Source organism: Metarhizium acridum (assembly GCF_019434415.1).
Source record: "Metarhizium acridum strain ARSEF 324 chromosome Unknown scaffold_568, whole genome shotgun sequence".
Lineage (NCBI taxonomy): Eukaryota > Fungi > Ascomycota > Sordariomycetes > Hypocreales > Clavicipitaceae > Metarhizium > Metarhizium acridum.
The window spans coordinates 316392-337041 of record NW_027094041.1 but is presented as its reverse complement, the minus strand read 5'-3'; the positions used below and the strand labels follow the sequence as shown (position 1 = coordinate 337041).

At 48.1% G+C, this 20650-nt stretch overlaps 7 protein-coding genes across 10 annotated transcripts; 4 read left to right on the top strand and 3 right to left on the bottom strand.

Annotated features, from left to right (window-relative positions):
• Positions 1–324: 324 nt before the first annotated feature.
• On the top strand, positions 325–3602 carry J3458_019555 (uncharacterized protein). Its single transcript, XM_007816258.2, has one exon. The coding sequence runs from the start codon at positions 430–432 to the stop codon at positions 2134–2136; it is 1707 nt and encodes a 568-aa protein (XP_007814449.2). The 5' UTR covers positions 325–429; the 3' UTR covers positions 2137–3602.
• On the bottom strand, positions 2258–2932 carry J3458_019554 (uncharacterized protein; the record flags this gene model as incomplete). The annotated part of the gene is made up of 1 exon (XM_066121555.1): positions 2258–2932. The coding sequence occupies one exon, from the start codon at positions 2930–2932 to the stop codon at positions 2258–2260; it is 675 nt and encodes a 224-aa protein (XP_065973169.1).
• On the bottom strand, positions 3005–3466 carry J3458_019553 (uncharacterized protein; the record flags this gene model as incomplete). Its single annotated transcript, XM_007816257.2, has 1 exon — positions 3005–3466. One exon carries the CDS (start codon positions 3464–3466, stop codon positions 3005–3007), a length of 462 nt encoding a protein of 153 aa, XP_007814448.2.
• A 592-nt stretch (positions 3603–4194) lies between the features above and the next one.
• J3458_019552 (uncharacterized protein) lies at positions 4195–4521 on the bottom strand (the record flags this gene model as incomplete). Its single annotated transcript, XM_007816256.2, has 1 exon — positions 4195–4521. The coding sequence occupies one exon, from the start codon at positions 4519–4521 to the stop codon at positions 4195–4197; it is 327 nt and encodes a 108-aa protein (XP_007814447.2).
• A 7350-nt stretch (positions 4522–11871) lies between these two features.
• J3458_019551 (uncharacterized protein) lies at positions 11872–13435 on the top strand. 2 transcript variants are annotated; one of them, XM_007816255.2, is made up of 4 exons: positions 11872–12022; positions 12073–12121; positions 12201–12357; positions 12429–13435. In XM_007816255.2, the coding sequence occupies exons 1-4, from the start codon at positions 11907–11909 to the stop codon at positions 13199–13201; spliced, it is 1095 nt and encodes a 364-aa protein (XP_007814446.2). In that variant the 5' UTR covers positions 11872–11906; the 3' UTR covers positions 13202–13435. The 2 variants fall into 2 exon arrangements, with proteins under 2 accessions (XP_007814446.2, XP_065973168.1); XM_066121554.1 differs by having other exon boundaries at positions 11872–12121; positions 12429–13427.
• Positions 13436–14451: 1016 nt separating this feature from the next.
• On the top strand, positions 14452–17777 carry J3458_019550 (uncharacterized protein). 3 transcript variants are annotated; one of them, XM_066121552.1, is made up of 10 exons: positions 14452–14570; positions 14631–14662; positions 14734–15116; positions 15175–15596; positions 15655–15754; positions 15809–16103; positions 16166–16281; positions 16339–16500; positions 16551–16627; positions 16675–17777. In XM_066121552.1, exons 3-10 carry the CDS (start codon positions 14944–14946, stop codon positions 16938–16940), a joined length of 1611 nt encoding a protein of 536 aa, XP_065973166.1. In that variant the 5' UTR covers positions 14452–14570; positions 14631–14662; positions 14734–14943; the 3' UTR covers positions 16941–17777. The 3 variants fall into 3 exon arrangements, with proteins under 3 accessions (XP_065973166.1, XP_065973165.1, XP_065973167.1); XM_066121551.1 differs by having other exon boundaries at positions 14452–14662; positions 16675–17479; positions 17564–17777; XM_066121553.1 differs by having other exon boundaries at positions 14484–14662; positions 14734–15596; positions 16675–17479; positions 17564–17777.
• Positions 17778–18120: 343 nt separating this feature from the next.
• J3458_019549 (uncharacterized protein) lies at positions 18121–18917 on the top strand (the record flags this gene model as incomplete). Its single annotated transcript, XM_066121550.1, has 1 exon — positions 18121–18917. The coding sequence occupies one exon, from the start codon at positions 18121–18123 to the stop codon at positions 18850–18852; it is 732 nt and encodes a 243-aa protein (XP_065973164.1). The 3' UTR covers positions 18853–18917.
• Positions 18918–20650: the final 1733 nt, after the last annotated feature.

Genomic DNA, 20650 nt, shown 5'->3' with positions numbered 1-20650 from the left:
TGTTAAAACTTAAGGCTCCAATCGAGTATCTGCAGGGATATATATCTAATAAGAAGCTAAATTTAAAAAGGTACATTTACTTACTAAGAAATTAAGTGATAATAAGTGTACCTAAAAAATTAGTGTCTTACAAGTCACTACATCTAACTCCATACAGTCCTAGCAGGCTTGATGGGTCGCCCTATGGTCACCCGCTATCAGCATGGGCATTGTGGGGTCGTAACCCCACTGGAGCCTTAACACACCAGAGGGGATACAGCCAAACCCCCCCGCATTCTAGAACCCAGCCGTCATACAACGTGCGGTCAATTGACGGGTCCAGCTCCTGGAGCCGTGCCCCGCTAAACGGCCCCGAAGGGCAACATTGGACATGAAAGTTCTGCTCAATCTGGTCTGGTGCGAAACACATGGCTAGTGTACCAGGATTTGATGTCTCCACCTCGAGACTTTCGTCACATCCAAACGCGCTCCGCGTCCCCTAACTCAGCCATCAACCAGCCAATTCTTGCTCCCACCGCCAGTCCGCGGCTTCCAAACATGACGACTCCAACAGAGCCAATCGGCTGCGACACCAGCCTAATAGACCGTCTACGCTCCGTGCTGCCCAAAGACATCCCCTTCGTTGTCCACCACGTCTCAACACCCCCTTGGCAGACGGATGCCATCTACTCTGCACCGCCCAACCGACGACCCGATCGAACTTACTGCGAGAACCACTTCCTCACCGTGTCAATCGACATCTTGGGGCGTGGTGAGCCGTCACAAAACGGTGCAGAGCCCAACAAAAAGGTCATTGTGCTGGGCATCGAAATCTTCATCTACACGACTGCCCATTCAACGACGCTGTTTGTTTCCAAAGCCGATTCAACCGGCTACTTGCCCTTGTTGAACCTGCCAAAGGGAACACCGAGTCCCATCCGTGGAGTGTGCGCGACATTCATTGAGCACCTCGTGGCTGCGCGGAGACGCCAAGGCATTCCCTTGATCGTCAGCCTGTTCGCCAGATCGCAGGGCCAATATCTCTTCCCAGGGAGCATCGACCACGGGGCGAAACACGTACTCGATGACCGCGCCCTGGTGAGGTGGTGGTGCCGCGTGCTCGATCCCCTCGTCACATCCCCGCCCGACAAAGGCACGACGTGGAAGAATGCAAAGGGCTACCTGATCATTCCCGGCCTGGACGCCCACGAGACGCGGGCCTTTGTCCCCCGCACCGCAGCGGCTGCATCGTCGTGGTCCCTCACACACCCCCTCGAACGAATATCCCGTTACACTCGAGAGTACGACTGGGTGCCGCCGCGATGCCTCATCCCCCGGTTTCCGGACGATCCCAAGTCCCGCTTCCGCGACGAACTGGACGAAGAGGCGGGCCAATCTGGGGCCATGAAAGTCGCCGGCAGCTGGAAGACCGTCAAGACGCTGGACGTGTTTTGGGACATGATGGCCTTTAGACAGGAATGCTCGAGCGGTAGGATGACGGGCTTCATCTGGGTCGTCTTTGACAACCAAACGCCCGCCGAGGCCGTACAGGGCGAGACCTCATCAGCAGTGCCTCGGGCGCCGGCCGCCAATACCGGCAGACTTTTCCCTCCCAAGACGAACAAATTTGAAAAGTATGCGAGAAGCAAATCACAACGGAAAAAGTCCAAGTTGAAAGGACCCATCAAACCCCGCCAGCCACGAGCCAAGACCGAACAACGAAACTATCTGCTCAAGACGCCGATTCTAAGCCCGTATTACTACTGGCCCGTGCAAGGCCGGGGATCCCGCATCATCGGTGAAACGGCGTACAAGCGCGCCGTGGAGCTGATGCTGCATTTGGACTTTTCAAACGTGGACAAGGCAGTCGCCAGCTCTCGGCGTTGGACGAGTGAGGTTGGTTTCGGTAGCGACTGGGGACAGATGGTGGTGGGCGCGCAGGAAACGCCAACTCGTTCCGCAGCGGACGGTGAGGGTGAGGCTAGGGATTTGTCCGGGCTAGTCAAGAGAAAGAGGGCAGACACGACGGATGGGGGAGCAGTGAATGTTCTTGGTGCAGGGCTCGTAAAGAAAAAGGCCAAGGAGGAGGAGGATACGCCTCAAGTTAATGTTTTGACGTCTGGGTTGGTGAGGAAGAAGCCCAAGGCTGGAGACTGATTGATTTGAGGACTGGGCTTTTGACCATGATGCACGTTATGGGTTTGCGAGGCGTTGGGACGGGTTGTATTATATACTGGCGATGTACCATGTTGTACTTTATGTATAGCAGTGGTTTGATTCATCTCTTCAAGTCGCCCAGATTGACAGCAGATAAGGCTGGGCCGCCACCCAAGACCGCCAGGACGTTGCGCATACTCAACTCCTCGAATGCGGCATGCGTCTCGACCGTTCCACCGCCATTGTGGCAAGTCAGCATGGCTCTCCCCTCTGCGGCAAACTTCCTCAGTCCCTCGTGGACATGTGGTTCATTGGCATGCACGTCCAACGCTACAGAACTGAGCCGCTGCGACTCCAGCGCTTCCACCAGGTCATCTTCATTGACTAACGCGCCTCTTGAGACATTTACAAATCTCCCACCTTGGCGGAAATGCTTCAACGTGGACGAATTAATCGTTGTTTCGCCACCGAACCCAACAGGTGTGCACAATATGACACAATCGGCAGTTTCGAGCAACGACTCCAGCGACTCGTGGAACCTGGCGGAGACGGCGCCCTCGACCGTGGCAGACTTGCGCTCAATGTCAAAGTAGTGAATCTCCATGGCGAATCCGAGGTGGCATCTCGTAGCTATGCGTTGGCCGATATTTCCTAGGCCGACGATGCCAAGAATGCGGCCTCGCAGGTTATGGCATTGAGCGGGTGAGTTGAGGTGGCAGTCTGCGAATGCGGACGGCGAAGCGGCCGTCGCGGCCGTGATGCACCAGGGTATATAGCGGAATGTGGAGATGATCATGGCGACGGCCAAGTCGGCCACTGCGTCGGCCGACGCCGTTCCTCCATTGCAGTAGACAATGCCTGCCAAGGGTCAGCAACGCTCCTCCTCGTGTGTGTCCAGATGCCACTCGCCTCGTTCGCCCAACAGCTTGGTGTCAACCCAGTCATATCCCGTGCCCGCGCTCGAAAACACCTTCACGCTCTCCGGCAGCAAGGCGATCAACTCCCCGTCCCACTGGCCCATCTCACCGCCTGTCCGCCAAAACGGCCGAAAGATGGCCTGGAAGCTACCCCATTTTCCTTCTTTCAGACTCTGGATAAACGGCGCTCGCTCGCGTTCTGCCGCTGACGGTCGAACGACTTCATACTGCGATGATAAGATGTCATATGTATCTGGATTGAAGCGAATAGGGTCGCCGAGATGCAGGATCCGTGGTTTGGGTGTGGAGGTTGCTGCTGTGCTGAGCAGCGTCGGGTGGCGAAGCGGATGGGGGACAGGCGATCCCGAGCGGGGTGTCGAGCCCGGTACGGGCGTATTGTACGGCTCTGCCATGGTGAGAAACGTTTAAACAGAGACGTGGTCGCGGTCGAACTCAATGCACATAAAATGAAGGATATCTGCGAAAGATTGAGAGAGGCAACGCCATATACTGTCATGTGCTGTGAATCAGGGTCAGTCAAGGAAGGCGCGGCCTTTGGTCTGCCCCCCACCGGCAATCGAGCGACCCCCACGGACGAACGCGGTTGCCGATATTGATGTGCAACTGTTGGCACTTGGCCGCGAAATCGGCGCTCCATGGCGTCGAGGAGATCAGTTCTCGCGTTGCACTATTAGTTTCTGGTGACAAACCAAAGTCATTGAGCGTGATATGTGTGATTGTGGCGGATCTTGGGCATGCGACTTGCACGAAACAAAGACAATGTCGGAGTTTTCGCGATTTCGTCTCTTTGTCGTACGGACATACCCCGTAAGACAGAGTACAGCATTGGCAGAATTTCCGGTTTGAACTCCCCATGCCACTCAGCGACTTCGGCGAACATGGGGGCAATTTCATCGGAGGGATGGACATGGAGGTTCATTAGAATCATTACAAGGGGAATGAGTACATGATTGAATTGATAGTAGCCGTATACACTAGAGCGCTCATCCAAACCCTAGAGCCACCCATGTAGGTTGTATGACTGCCACAAATTCACGCCCAGCTCCAACGCAGTCAATTTATCGCCTCCACTGTCCCCTCCATGTAGCTTGTAATCTATCCATTTATCATGGTTCCAAGTCTAGAGCAGCCTGTTCAGGGTAGCAACAATCTGCCCAAGTTCCTGGTTTGCCTTGGCAATCGCCGCATCGAACGACTGCACATCCTGCTGGATCGCCGCTCGGGCGGAACCGCTCCAGCCGTCGACGGTGGATCTGACCCGGCTGTCATAGCTTCTCTGAAGGTTCCGCAGCTGGTCGATCGTACTTTGTGTCTGGGCCCTTAGGGCAGCGGCCTCGGCGGCGTTGAATTTGACAGTGGCTCGCTCGTCGAGCGTGGCATCCGACACGGCTGTCGCACTGACGGCTAGAGCGGTAGCGAAAACGGCGAAAAGACCAGAGACCTTCATTCTGGGATTTTTTTTTAGGCCAATATATATGCAAGTTGCTTGAGAAGCTCGAGGTGGCTCTTGTTTCTCTTTCAGGGTGGTGAAGATTGAAGAGAAGGGAGTTATGGAGTTGACGACCTCTTGGGTCGCTTTAAGTACGCGCCTTTCAGCAAGCATATTACATTGAATCCTAAAAATAGATGCCATAATTGGCTGAATAATACAATCCTGTAAAAATCATGCCAACGGGCCATGTTCTTCACAGGTTATCTTATAGAACGATTGGTTCATCTGGGAACAGCAACGTATTCAGCCGCCTCAGCCGCAAGCCTAACGAACATGCTGGCATAAGACCTAATGAGCAAAACGCGCATATCCTTCCCAAGAGAGCAGTAATCTCCACTGCTACTCCCTGCACATCCCCAGCAACCTTGTTTAAAGTTACGGAAACATAAGCAGCGGACACAGGCACGCGTGACGGCCATGCCAAGCCTCAAGATTGAACCTGATTCCCTGATGATGCTTGTCTTTGACTTGGTCTTGTGGGGAAACACGTACAATTGGATATTTCTGTTGGTTTAATCTAGCTTGCTATGAGCTACTTTGGTAACTCTTCGGGTGCAGGTCATCATAAGTCGGGCGCCTGGTATGTGTGCATTACCCCTGGGCGTAAGCAGCCAGTGCTTGGCAGCGTGATGCCTCTACGAATGAGTTCGCCAAGTTGGCCATCAGGCTGAAATCCGGGAGCAGTCTCGTTGATCACTCCAACTTCTTACTTGGCTGGTCAAAATCCTACCACCGCCGCTTCCTCGAAGCTGTGACCTTATGTTAACGGAATATAAAGAGTCGTCAATGCATTTTTATACTACTCGTGGTCACACATCGTGTATGGGAATCCGAGACAGGATAGCATCAAACCAATGAGTATCAGTGGGTACATGACTGCGCCGTGTCTCAAAACGTGTCAGCCGCCTTCAGTGATGGGATTTCTTGCGTAGACAGTAGCACATGCATGAGCGTGGCTTAACGAATCGGCAGTGTTTGCACAAGACTTCCGGTAACCACACCAACTAACTGGCTAATTGCCTTGGCCAGCAAACATCTACCATCTCCAGATACAAGACTCAAAAGCTGACAAAGGACAGCGGCTGGTGGCAACGCAACCCATTCTCTGTTCTTGTTTCCGCGGGAATTTGTATTAGCCTAGGTTCATACGCGTAGAGTAGAGGTTGAGACGGAATAGTTAATCTAGTTCATACGTTATTAGACTAAGTCCGCTTAGCACGCTAGACGCAGACCATGAGACAGTCCTCTTTGTCACAAAACTTGCCTTCCTTCAACGGCAATGAGATTTATAAAATCCCGGCTTGGGCGGGGAATTGACTTTGGTAAGCCTTGGCAACTGGAAGCTCTTTCCTTATGGCATTAAAGGCGACTAGCTGGCGCGATAGCCTCTTGGGGGGGCTGGCGATTGGCTTTCTGGTGCATTCGCAAAGGTTGTGCCATCAAAGTTCTTTGTTATGTGACAAATCCGATAATAGTTCTAGATGGAGTTGAAAACTGCCACTTTGTCGGCCCTTGGTAGAGCCACCAGTATAACGCAGGGCTAATCAGCGTCCAAAACGCCCGCAGAACCACATGGTCAGAGTGGCGTTTCCATTCCCAACCTTTTCTCGAAGTGGCTGCAAATCTGCCGCCCATGATAAAGAAACTGATTGGGTAATGACTGAGCCGTCCAACGGAAACTTGAAAGTATATAAATATAAGAGCCCGCAGGGCTGTCAAAGTCAAATCGCGGTTTATTTGCTTTTCCCCGCATAAAGTGGAATAGGTACGTATAATTCATGTCGTCGGGCTCTTGCGATGCGGACGTTCACTGCCAATGAAAACATAGCGCCATGGTTGACTTCGTCGTCCAACTCTATTGCGATATGTGAGACACGGTTCAGTTTGACCTTTGAGCAGAGTGGCATACCACATTTCCACTATTACTTGGACACGGCACGAGGATGAATGCTTAAGATCCAAGGGCTGATGCTTTGGTTCCTAAATGCCAAGTAACCGCCAGAGAAATACTCCGAAGCGTGGCTGCACTGGGGATTTGGAAATGAGAAGTGCGCCGGGTAGTAGAGTCAATCATGCGCTCCAGCCCACAACATCAGCCAACAAGACGCGGTGGTGTTATGACTTGGTCCTGGTCACAGGCTGCACATCCAGCTGAAACCAGGGCAGAATGGTTGCTCGGTGTGCTATTGCTACGAGTATTTCTAAGCAAAGAGATGTCAATATATCCACTTGGTAGAAGCAGTGTAGACATTTCCGTTAGAAAAGGTGCTGCTTGGAATGGAGGCTCAGATATCTCCCCTCCTAATTTCGTCATAAAGTAGTCTTGACGGAAAGGTATTTTGGGTCTGCCGTAGTCATTTCCTTCGGTGTCTTTGTCTGTGAAGCCTGTTACTCATCAAAAAAAAAAAAAAAAAAAAAAAAAAAAAAAAAAAAGGTTTAGAAAGATTAGAAAACGTATACCTCGTTTGTAGAACCACGGATAGTCTTTCGAAACCGTGGCTGGCTGTGCCCCTTGAAACGGCTTAGTACTCATGTAAATCTTGAAACTTTTGAACGCCCTCTTGTTGTCACCGATCCAAACACACTATCTCGGTTACACAGACTTCCACGGTACCAGCTGATGAATTAATGTGCCTGTCTCAGTGGAAAGTACTTTTCTGGGTGGGTGCGAATTCGAGCCTTAAAAAGTGGTGCGCGGCACAAGTATTAAACTTCTGGCGCTGAGTTTCTCGGACATCCGGGCCGAGTTGCACCTAATGGGTGCTCCAGTCAACAGTGTATTGGAACGAAATTAGGAGAAGAGAATAACAAGACAAACACTTACCATTGCATACATAGAAGTATATAAATACAGGCTCTGTCCCCCGGTAATAGATTGTAATTTTCTCATCAAACAACTCGCCACTAACTCTCAAAAAAATTCTTAGCAACAAACATCCTTCAACCATGCATTTTTGGGCTCTGCTTACCGCCCTAATGGCGACGATTGTCTCTGCATTCCCACTCGAGGCTGCAGAAGATACTGGGGTAAGTAAATAAACTCCACTTAAATGATATGTAATATTAATTTTAGTTATATCTAGGTTACATTCTATGAACACATCAACTTTCGCGGACACCACTTTACGGTGCCTTCATTGAACCGCTGCTGGCCTCTTCCACAGACAATGTGAGCAAATACACTCTCAATAAACCGGCAATCAGATGGCTAACTATAGAAAAAGAAACCAGAAAGTTTCCTCTGTAAGAGTCGCCCGACACGGAGTAAGCTGTGCCGTTTTCAGGTAAGTGACGACGTACCTATGCAATAACTCTCTTGGGGCTATAGCTGACAGTGTGTCTCAGGAACCGCGTGTGCTTGCCCCCAGTGCTTTACGCAGGAATTCGGCAAACTATTCCCGACTTGCATGTCATAGGCATTGGTGATGAGATTGGGTCTGTGTATTGCTCCGGGATCAACAGAGATGACGAGTGGAACGAGGAGTGGAATGAGGAGTGGCGTGATGAGTGGCTTTGAGCAAGAAGGGTCGTCATGCCTCGTATAGGTTTTCTCCTGGTGTGACCAGGTTTCCCTATATAGTAATGCAAATGCAGAGGTATTCAAGTTTTACATTGGGGCCGAACTATTCTGGGATCCTCAGACTGGACAGCGGTGAATGATGCTTCGCAACCAGCTTACAAGCAATGTCATCCACGCTCCCGAGGAATACTCTCTTACTTGTTACTTGACTAAAACCTCCCCTACTTTCAGTTTGCTGTAATGGTAAAGGGAATGGGAAGTTTAAGTAACAATGAGTCTCACAGGGTGACAATGGTATTGAGAATGCTGACTGTTGTTGAGACTAAGACTACACGACTTTCACACGCAACTACCAGCATGTGTTGTATCTTTTGTTTATAAATTACTTTGAGTGACGTGGAGATGAGGCCAAAACAAATAGGAGACAATTGTCCGAGAGTGGCTGTGGCTACGACACGACGAGCAGAGTATTGTCGGTCACCTCCCCACATGAAGATGAAGAAAACATCGGATGAGACGTTTACAACACATTCTCGGTAGATGGCCCGCGTGTCGGTAGGCCGGAAACTCGGGCCACGTTGCTGCTCTGCAAGGTATCACGCTTCAGAGTGGCACATTGCACACACACAAGGGCTAGTGCTAGAAGACACTACGGAACGGGTAGGTCGGTGTTATGATGTAGTGTCTTACTTGCACGTTTGTGCAATCAACGAATGGCAAAGCCGAGGAGATCAACCTTGGAAGATGGGAGTCAGACAGCGTGGTAATGCGTACGCTGAACAGCGTCTCATTCGTGGAGTGTTGAAGGCAGTTAGACAAAGGAAATTGCACTGGGACCTTCTACCATCTTGGTGCTTGACGCGTCAATTTTCGAACCGCTAGAGAGAAGGAAAGCCCCAGCTCGTGAGATCGGAGTGCCTTGGCAACTTGGCAGGACAGGGATCTCTGAAGCAGTGAGGGTGAGTTGACACCCGAATTTGCATTTCATCGTTCATGTTTGTACGAAGAACATGTTGAAGAGCTTTATCATAGAGGTCCTCGGAAGCCGGAGCGCTGTTTTTGTTCAGATTATCCTCTATTTCATGACAGAGTTACAATCTCTTCATGTGAAACTGACAGTTTGCTGGGATGTCAACTCCCCTATCCAGAGTCGATGCAGTAGTTATCAGTGAAAAGGAACTTGCTTCGGTTTCAACCGCTGCCCGAGAATACCATGACGTGCTCAGTAGACTCGGATCAATCCTGACTTTGAAACATGGCCATTGAAACAAGGACGCGGCTTGACAATCTGTGACAAACTTGGGAAAATTCTCACAACCACTCCCCACGTCTTACAAATCTTGCCAATTTCCAAAAAGTCACGCCTCTGCCAAGTCAAATCAATTTCGGATTACGGAACTGCTCGCCGTGCCTACCTCGCCGGGGCACAAGATTGCCTGTTACCCTCCAACATGCGGGGTAAGACTCACAGGCAAAAGAATGAAATAGAGAAATCCAATAAACAAGAGTTCGTACACGCCACTCTCTCCTCCTCATCTCTACTGGTGTTCTCAGTCGTGACGATTGCTCATCCAGCAGAACTGCTACCGAGCAAGGTCTGGTTGGGCTCTCGAGGCTCCCAGACTCCCAAGCCCTTTGTAGCATAAGCTCATCATGGGTGGCATCAGCGTTAGAAAGCTGGTCGGCGTTTTGCAGCTCCTTGCGGGCGTCGGTCTAGCCATCAATCCACCTCGAAAACCTCAATACCCAACTGGAAACACCGATGGTCTCCTAGCTTTGATCTAGAAAGAAGTTTCATTTCCCTAAAGAGTTCCTGAGCTGTAGCTGCTTTAACATGAGCAGCTTGAGCGCCTTAGTAGGCCACCCTAGGCAGCTCCCCACGTAAACCTAGGCATGCCTGAGCTTCTCTATAGGTTATGCTAAGCCTTCTAGCAAGAATAATATAACTGTATACCTCTAATACTTGTAAGGATTACGTAGACTTTAAAAGAGAGTTATGTAGCTTTTATGTATACACCCCTATTAACCTGCTTTACTATTATACGAGCAGTATCTACATTTCTAAACTATCCCTAACACTATAAGCGTTTTCTATAATATAAACCCTTAAAGCAGTTTATTAACAATTAAATATAGATTTTCTTTCGCTATATTTAACATAGTAGGCCGGCTAATTTTTTTAGATAGTAGACTTTCTCTTAGTCTTCGCCGCTACTACTAAGAGAGTTATATAGCTTTTATGTATACACCCCTATTAACCTGCTTTACTATTATACGAGTAGTGTTTACATTCCTAAATTATCCCTAATATTATAGGCGTTATCTATAATATAAACCCTTAAAGCAGTTTATTAACAATTAAATATAGATTTTCTTTCGCTATATCTAACATGGTAGACCGGCTAATTTTTTCAGATGGCAGACTTTCTCTTGGTCTTCGCCGCCGCCGCCATGGCGGGGTAGCTCTATCGACGACCCTTCGTAGGTCTTCCTTGTTGACTGCCGCGTCGACCACGTACCAAATCCTTGCTACTCTAGTGATATCGGCGTAGAAGGTGCCAAGTAAGCTGGCCAGACTATACATCTTATAGAGCCTCTTAGTCTAGTTAAACATGTTATCGTATTTAAATCCTCTACAAGACTAGCAGCTTCTATCCACCAGATCTACAAGTCTGAGCAGTATGCATGGGTATATAAAAGCAACCTTAATGTCCTTTAACACAAGTTTTCCCTGGACGTGCTCCTCCTAGGCGGGTTAATTAGAGCTATTTGACTTCTGGAGCTAGTTCTCTTTCGTTTTCTGGAGCGTGCTCCCTAACCCTATTAGAGATGACTGTAACGACGACCGCTGTCCAATGATGTGGGTAATCCTTGACCAATATTCTCAACTTTACTAGATTCCTGGTCGTGGCATACCGGTCGGGGCAGTTGGTGGCGGACTGCGTCCAGAGGAATGAGGTCTACAGTGAACCACAGTCTCTGCTTGTTTTCTCGGGAGAAAGAGAAGGGCTAGCAGCTATTCATAGAGAGTGGCCCGAAGCTGCTATCACGGCTTTGCGGCGACATGGTGTTGAGCAGGGTCCTAGGGATCAAGGTCACTGGTGGTATCTAAGGGTTGCTTGCCAAGTTATTGTGAAGAGTGCAAAATCATTAGTTTTCTGAAGTTGATTGTTGAATATCAGAGTAATGTGTATACCTGATGTCCTCGCGGTTCTCCAAGATCTCGGGTCTGTCATCAGGCAATGCTTCCTGTGGCACTGGTGCATTCACAGGGCCGTTGCTTGCAACCAGGACAGTGCCGGGATCTTCCTGTTGATCTGGGTCAGCCGTGCTGATCGTCGTTTTGTTTTAACAACAACCTCAAATCGACGTGCCCAGATGTGCAAAGTTTACTTTCACGACGTGGCTGAGGCTATCGCGAGATAGCCTTCGATCGCGCGCGTGGCGATGAATACCGATTTTGCTAGTAGCTGACGCATCGCGATGCGCTCATGGTGTAGTACGTGGTTAGTTGCGGTTCCCTGGCCTAGGTACGGCTAAAATATAGTGTTTCACGGTGTCTTTTTACATGATCATCTGGCTGATTTTTTTTTTTTTTTTTTTTCTAAATCAACTTCATGAGCGTCAGTGAAAAAGTGGCACTGGGGCGTTTTTCGGAATTACCAGGAGGGACTGTACACTGGCGCCTCATACTAACCTCGGCAAGATTAGCGGGGTTAACTGGCTGGCTGCGTATAACTTGACTGTAGATCCTACAATCGCCGAAGCAGCTTGATCTGAAACTTAACAATAGACATCATTGTAACCATCACTGTTGAAAATGGCTGTTCCCACGACTCAAAAGGCCCTGGTGTACGACGAGCCCGGCACCATATCAACCAAGGTTGTTGACTTGGCAGTGCCGGATCCTGGTCCAGGTGAGGTGCTCGTTCGACTGTAAGAATGACGCCATTCCGAACAACCAAGTATGCTCATTCTCTGTCCAGGAGCCATTCCGGCGTGTGCCATTCAGACTTGGGCGTCATGACAAACTCGGTACGTACCAGCCTTTGGACAGCTGACCTTTTTCCATCCATCTACCATCTGGTCTTGACTAACAGTCACGACGCTACAGTGGAGTGCATTACCGCTTCCAACGCCGGCAGGACAAGTCGGTGGCCATGAAGGCGTTGGCAAGATCGTCAAGCTCGGTCCGGGAGCCGAAACCTCCGGCTTGTCCATAGGAGACAGGGTCGGCGTCAAATGGATATCCAGCGCATGTGGTCACTGTGGTTCGTGATTCGCGTCGGCCCCTTTCAGTCCTTGCTGTCACGTCACAGCTAACTAGATTGACAATTTCAAGAGCCATGCCAAGCCGGTTCAGACGGCCTCTGCTTTAACCAAAAGATCTCGGGATACTATACGCCCGGAACGTTTCAACAATACGTCACGGGCCCAGCGCACTATGTGACTCCTATTCCCGAGCAGCTTGACTCGGCCCAGGCAGCTCCTCTGCTCTGCGGAGGCATAACGGTCTACTCTGCTCTGCGGCGAAGTCAGGCAAGATCTGGTCAGTGGGTAGTCATTACGGGAGCTGGAGGCGGCTTGGGTCACCTTGCTGTGCAGCTCGCCAGCCGGGGCATGGGTTTGCGTGTCGTCGGCGTGGACCATGCGAGCAAAGCAGACCTGGTTCGTTCTTCTGGGGCCGAGCACTTTGTTGATTTTACACAGTTCCCCAAGGACGATGCTGCTGGCGCTGGAATCACTGCACATGTCAAGAAGTTATGCGGCGGCCTCGGCGCCCATGCCGTCATCGTCTGCACGGCCTCCAACGAAGCCTATGCCCAGGCTCTCGGCTTTTTGCGTTTCAACGGTACTTTGGTGTGCGTTGGCTTGCCGGAGCATGGTGCGATTCCCATTGCCACTGCCAACCCCGGAGCCATGGTTTCCAATCAATTCACAGTCTGCGGCTCAGCCGTTGGGAATCGCCAAGACGCAATCGAGACGCTCGATTTTGCTGCTCGGGGCATCATCAGGAGTGAGATAAGCGTTGAGAAAATGAGCGAGCTGACAAGAGTCTTTGAAGAAATGCGACAGGGCAAGTTGCAAGGCCGAGTTGTTCTCGATCTCATGTGAGCGAGCGGCCGGGCGCACGGCATGCCGTAGACGGACTCTGCAGTTCTTTCTAGAGGCTTGGCGTTGTAAACTAGGATGCTTTTAGAAACATTTGTTCATGAATGGATAATTTTGTCGCGTGACAATAATTCGAATCAATCCCTGCTTTGTATTTTGGCCTGAAGGTGAAAGACCTACAAAGCTGTAACTTAGCTTCGCTCCAATAAATACTCCAGACGACCAGGGACCCTGCACCATGTGCTGCGGGGAATACTACTTTCAGATGAGTTTGGAAGAATTATTGGAGGAAATTCATGAGTATCCATTGCAGGTTTCATATATTTGATGTGTTGCAGTGAGAGCTTACGTTATAGGACGGCTCATTACACCACCCATCTCTGGGAAGTACTTACATGTATAGGCAAGGATAATCTAGGCAGACTAGAAGTGGGGAAAGTCACGCCCGTGTGGCCAATGTGTCATCTCTTCCAGTAATTCTCAATGATAAGCCTCATGAGCTGAAGCAACCGATGACCCAATGTTGATCGATGTGTTGTGTGTAGCATTGCATACAATTGCGGCGCCTGGTCCGCTATTGTTACGTACAAAGAAGCCTTGATATGTTACACAAGGCTTTGTGTATTTCTTCTATGGGTACATTCCCGCAGTTTGAAGGCGAACTCCCAAGCCCGAGCAGGGCTGTTGCGCATGAAGTTGGCTCTTCTCCTCGACATAAGAGGAGCATCGCCTCTCTAGGCCTACCTGATAAGATCGGGACCCAAGGGTGAAGCTTTGGGTACTTGTATTCGTGTTCACCAAAAAGTTCGAGGAGAACCTGCTTCCAGAGAGCCCCGACAGCCTCGTCAGGCTATGTCGCATTATCTTATTAGTTGACTTGTTACATGTCTACGCATCACTTCTAGCATACACATGTCATTGCATGTGTGAATTATTCCAAGTAATATGTTGGTTCATGATCTTCCGATCTCGCATGATAGTCTTGGCGTGGCGGAGGAGAGTTTCACGGTGACTCGAGGTCGTCTATCTCCCGGGGTTTGAACCGCGGCGGGATGGCAAGAGAAGACCATGCTGCATCGACGGGGTATGCTTTGGCAGACTTTGCCTTCGTCGTCTTCACCTGCATTGGTGGCTGGCTAGTCCCCCGCTGTTCGTAGCCCGGGCCATGGTCAAATGCGGTTCCTGATGCAACGTCGAGTGCGGTTTACCCCACGACAAGTCTGATGTTGCCGCTGACATTGACGGCACACAACGGCGCATTCCGCGTCGACTGTCTTTTTTCCTCCGATACTTGAAGGTGTATATTTACTGGTAGTCGCTACGATGGCTATGCCTCCGGAGGACATAGATGGCGGTTGTGGCGGTGTGGACTGTTCGTCGCGCCCACGTACTACCATGGAGATCAAGACGGTGCTCACGACTGTCATCTCAGGATCTCGGTACCTTGTGCATCCGCAAGTGCTCGTAAGACTACTGCTTTAACCTGACAGACATCTCGCCGCAAGATCATCTTTTCAGCACTAACGCGCAAGCAGGGCACAATCCAGGAAACAATCAAGCCAGATGTCATCATCCCGGTCACCGTGCTTGAACCAGAGCAGCTGTACTACCACCTTGAGGGAACCCTTCGACTCTTTGACTTTTACGATGACGTCTTCACCCCCGAGTTTGGCAACATTCTGATTGAGAAACCGGGCGGAAACTCCGGCGTGGCAGTTTCGTCTATAGGCAATGGCAAGTCGGTGATGCGCTTGCGGAACGACAGCCTTGCTGCCGCGAAGCGTTCCGTGTCTGATTTACCTGCGGGGCCGTATATCTTGCATGGGCCGAATGTCCATCAGGCATGGAAGATATATAACGATACACTAGATGCCTTTGCTTTCGGTGTCTACCCCGAACGCGTTGACGAGATAGATTCGTATACACTCTCCCGTTACCTAACTGCGCCGAACCCTCACGAACTAAGTCTGGTATAGATTTCAAGTGCTCCAGCTTCCCGCCGATCGTGAAACCAACTACACTTCCATCCCGGTTCCCTCAAAACTCTACAGCACTGTGCCTCCCGAGCAGGCTCCTCTTAAGGGTTACCGCTTCACTATCCCAGACTCCATGTCCCTCAAGGGCATTCCGACGACCTTCTCCAGCAGCGCGTGGAACGACCTGCACAACAACACGGCTGACTCGACTGCAGCATTCGCCAAGAGGCTCATAGACCTCGGGGCTACGATTGTCGGCAAGACCAAATCCTCGCAGTTTGGTTCCGGGAGAGAGTGGACAGATGTGGCATCTCCAAAGAATCCGAGAGGAGACGGGCATCAGGATCCCGCGGGAGGTGCAACTGGCGCGGCTAGTTCCCTGGCGGGCTACGAATGGCTTAGAGCAGCCACTGGCATCGACTGTATGTCTGATTACCACGCGAAGAGACACTCGAAATGAGATTGTTGACGAGTCAGCAGCTGTCGGGCAAGTGTTTGATCCAGCCGCCGCTGAAGGGCTATATGGGCTTCGAACATCATCTGGGTTGCTACCTCTGGACGGGATCCAACCCAGTTCCACGTAAATTCATGCACACCTGCAATTCAACCATCTTAGTCGCTTACCAATTGGCAGCAAATACGATAGCATGGGAATTTTCGGCACAGACCTCTCAGAACTGTTCCACGACGCCGTGGCTATTGTTCACAAGTCCCTAGCCAGCCCGGCAATTTCCTTCCCCAGAACGGTAATTTACGCAACAGACCTCTCGGGCGCAGATGAAGAGAAGAACGACAAGTACGAACAGTTTCTGGCCGCAGTGGAGGCTTTCCTGGGAGTAAAGTCAAAGAGACTCAGTTTAGCACAGACTTGGGCTTCGAAAGCACCTGCAGAGGCCAAAGGTCAAGGGCTACAAGAATACATGAAAGACGTAAGTCTCTCTCGCTCCTCACTTTCAGATGCCATGAGCTCAAGACGGTTTTTCCCGCATAGGCCCCGTTTCTCTCGTTTTGCTACGAGTTTTACCACCAGTACGACGAGTTCCGAAAGGACTACAAAGCAAAGTTTGGCAAAGACGCTGCTGGAGAACCAACCGTCAAACACAGATGGTTTGTCGAATTTTTTCCAACATGACAATACACCCTTCGTTTGCTGACGGCGCACAGGGACTGGGGCAGCAACGTTACGAAACAGGCGTACGACGAATACCAATCTCGTCTTCTCGTCTTCCGAAACTGGTTCGAGAGCACCGTCATGTCTACCAATGACGGCGGCGACGCAGTTTTTGTCACCGCTTATCCAAGCCATGCTCCCTGCTATGATGTCCCGTGCGTTTCCTTGTCCCGAGGCGCACATCATCTGTACTAAACTCGACCAGGAAACCTAGCAAGATTCACGGCCTCACAGCTGACCTTCTCGCCTCTGTGCTGCATGCCCCTCAGATTCTAGCACCATGTATGTACTCTTCGAATCAGGTTTGCTCGTATCGCTGACAGTCCAAGTTGCCCAATTCGAATACCAATCCAAGGTCAGTGGCCAGCCCGAATACCACCCTGTATACGGCGCCATTCTCGGCCCCAAGGGCAGTGATACGATGCTTGTAAAACTTGTAGAAGCGGCGTTTCAGCAAGCACAGTGGCGAACGAGAGTTGATAGAGGAAGGTATGCGTTTCCGCCCGCACAGAACGCCAGAAACGTGGATGACAGGCCCGTGAAGGGGCCACCCGGTTCTCTGGAGGCTGCGCAGCAGGACGTTGGGTTGCCGTGAGTCATGGGCGATGGGGGTTCCCAAACTTGAATCGCGGAGCGCTGATGTAGTATGATGATGGGAGCATGATCAACTTGTGATTCGGATTCCGAATCTGGACGAAAGACCTCTCGCTGCAGTACTGATACCTGTTGTATACGACGCGCGCTCGGGAAGGGCTGCCTGCATTGAGATGGTTACAAATGCCGTCATCAATTGCAGTCTTTTTTTTTTTTTGTTTTCAGAGTCGCCCAACTAATCCATCCTACTATCTAACATTGCCATCGTGTCTTGCCGTTGTGCAGTTTTCGCAGTGTGTTTATAATTGGCTCATAACTGTCAATTTGTGGGATGAATCTAGTATACCTGCAAGAAACAAGCGAATTTCGGCTTTTTTACGCGGTCGCTCTCCGGTAGGCATAATAGCAACAGGTTTTATATGCGACACGATCCGTTGGAAGCCCAAGACCGGCTCGCACTTTCTATATGATCACTCGCATCTAGTAAACTCAAAGCTGATTCGAGATACTTTCTATTTTGGGCCTTGCTAGCCTTTTTGGGTGAGGCATACTACGTAAATCCGCATGCTTGAGTCCGGGGGAGAAACATCCGGCAGAACTAGGGGCTGCTAACCCACGTCTCAGTTGTGTCGCGGGAACGTCGCACGAGTTACTGCCGATATACAACTCTATATAGCGACAAGAAATGACCGAGAAAATATGAAGAGAGTAGTTTCCCCCGTCTCGTATATTACATCCTATTTGAAGTTTGGGGTCCTGTTCGTGTGTACTACTTCAACGATTCAACCACATCGACCAGCTCCACCATATTTACATCCAAGTCACCCCGGCCGACGACCAGTTGCTTCTATTGAACATGCAACTAATAAATCCACTGTCATTGGGGGTATTTGCTGGCTGGGCGGCTGCTTGCCTACCCCCCAGCGCGTCGTAGGTAACGGCCCCAATCCAGAGCCGTTTGGAGGGTAGTAACGAGCCGCGTGTGTAGTATTAGGAGACGACAGCTCAACGGAGAATCGATACCGGTGTTCTTCACGGCGTACGAGGTTCCCAACACGAATCCTCCCTTGATTGGTGTCAGCGCAAGCAGCAAAGCGTTGGACATACCCCATACCTTGGGTCAAACGAGGGTGGTTGTAGCCGCCAACGATTTCGACCCGAACACGGAACTAAACAACACAATGTACATGATTCAATGTTCTCGGAATGAAGGAATTCTATTCGACACGCTGTCGTCGGGGTCCTTTTTCCAGGAAGCCGTTGGCCTGCTGCAACAAAACGGGCTCGCTGGCATGTCCAACATCAGAATCATCGCAAGCCACGAGCATCAAGACCATACAGGGGGCCTCTCCGCAGTTGACAGCGTGAACAACCTGCGCGGTTCGCAACTTGTCGCCCAGAAGAACAACAACGCAGTAGAGCAAGCGCAGGTCAGCGTCGGAGAAGAGCAAGCTTTGACCTGCGGCGACGCCACCATCAACCTATTCCACACTCAAGGTCATACTACTGCAGGCGTAATGGCGTGCACGGGCGACTATTGCTTGACTGGTGACGAGTGCGAGGATAGCGTTCCCTTCATTGCACGGGCCAAGACTCTCGACGACCAAGTTCGCGGGCTTGCAAAGTCGATCCAGACGATGCGGCAGCTCAACGTCACAAGGGCTCCGCAGGCTCATGGCAACATGCAAGCCGTCGCCAATGGCAATCTAGGTCTACGAGTCTGTGAATCAAACTTGGTGTATAAGCAGAAAATGGTGGATGAATTTGCCACTCTGTGCCCCCGCGGTTCTGCCATTTCGCCAAACGAACTGGCCGAGCAGATTAACAGGGACGAGGCGGATATAACTGAGGAGTATTATGGTGTGCACAAGAGCAACTGCGACTCTGTTCGAAAAGCAAGGCGACGAACTTGAGTAAATGAGCACATGAACTATAAATAATACAGAATACATCAATAGATTTTAAAGCGACAATTAGCCGGGCCCCTAGACTTAAGGATCTGTTAGGTTAGGCAAAAGAAAAAAAAAATGTGTAAAAACATATAATACTAGGTGTTTACTAGTTATAACTAGAGCTTTAAAGTTATTGTTAAAGAGCTGGCTAGAAAAGGCATATAAAAGAGTGTATTTAAGCTTATTCTTCTAAACGATTTAGACGAGAATTCTACCTCTATATATAACTAAAATATTAGAAAATATCGGATATTTAGTTTCCGAATATTTAACCTGTAACACGAAAGATACCCTTCTATAACCTTTATAACAGACTTGTATTAGGTGCTAGGCTGTAACGAGCGCTGGATTAAATTTAAAACCACCTATAATTCGGGTTATAGGGTCCCCAGGCTACTATAAATACAGGGGTTTTTTTAGTGCTAGGCTTGTTGGAAGCCCGCTGTGTGGCCCAACTAGTTGATAGCTGGCCTTGTTATCTAGATTTCGGTTGACATAATACATTTATAGGTATTTTCAGAGCATTAAAAGTAGTGTAGTTCTATAGTTTTTAGTAAAATTTAATGGAGTGTAATATTATATAGTTTTACTATATTATATTATATTTTAAAAATTAATGTAATATATAGTATTAATTAATTTATAAGCTATTATTAGCTAATATAATTAATAAGCTAAAATAAAGCTAAATTTACTTATTAATCTTAGTATTAATAAGTAAAGATTAATTAACTTAAATAAGCTAAAAATAGAGATTAAAAAACTAATAAAAATAAAATAAAAGGGAATTATAAGGGAATTATATAAAGTAAGTAAGTACTATTTTATATTATTATTATAAGTGAAATATATTAAATATAATATAATTAAAAATTTCTATTATTTATATATAAATATCTTATAAAATAATAATATTTATAGTATTACCTTATAACTTAAATATAAAATATTAAATATTAAAGTTATAAGAAATATATTAAAGTTATAAATAATATATTTTAATACCTTAATATTTTTTATATAAAATAATATTTTATACTTTCCTTTTATATATATTATTTCTTATATTATAATAGATTTTATATTTCTTACTTAACTTTTTATTTTTTAAATTCTATTATAAAAAAAAGTTCTATTAAAAAAAAGCTTATATAAGTATATTATATATTAAAATAAAGCTAAAAATCACGTAATTTTAAATCTTATAAAATTAACTTTATAACGCTATTAACAAGTAAGTTATTAAGCTTTAAATCTCTTATTTTAAAAAAGTAAATCTTAATTTTTTAGCTAAGATTTAACCTATTATAACTCGCTTAATTTATAAGCTATACGTATAAAAACTATTATATTATAAAGAGTTAAATTAGCTTTATTTAAGTATATTAATTATAACCTTATAAGTCTTATAATTAACGTTATATATAATTAAAATTTCCTTTTATACTATATATTATACTATAAATGTAATTATAGTATAATTAAGTTACACTAAAAATTATAAAACTATACTACACTATAAACTACACTAAAAAACTACATGTAGTGTAGTTTTTTTGTTAATGCTCTGCTTATAGCTTATAAATGCTTTAATTATAGGATATTACTTCTATTAAAGTAAGTAAAGAACGTGTTTATATTTAAATTTACTTAAAATATATATTTCTTATAGCTTTAATGCGCTACATTCACGTGTGGCCTGCCTAATCTTAACGACATGTAGCTGATCTATGCCTCGTGAAGGATTAGCGGGGGTTAC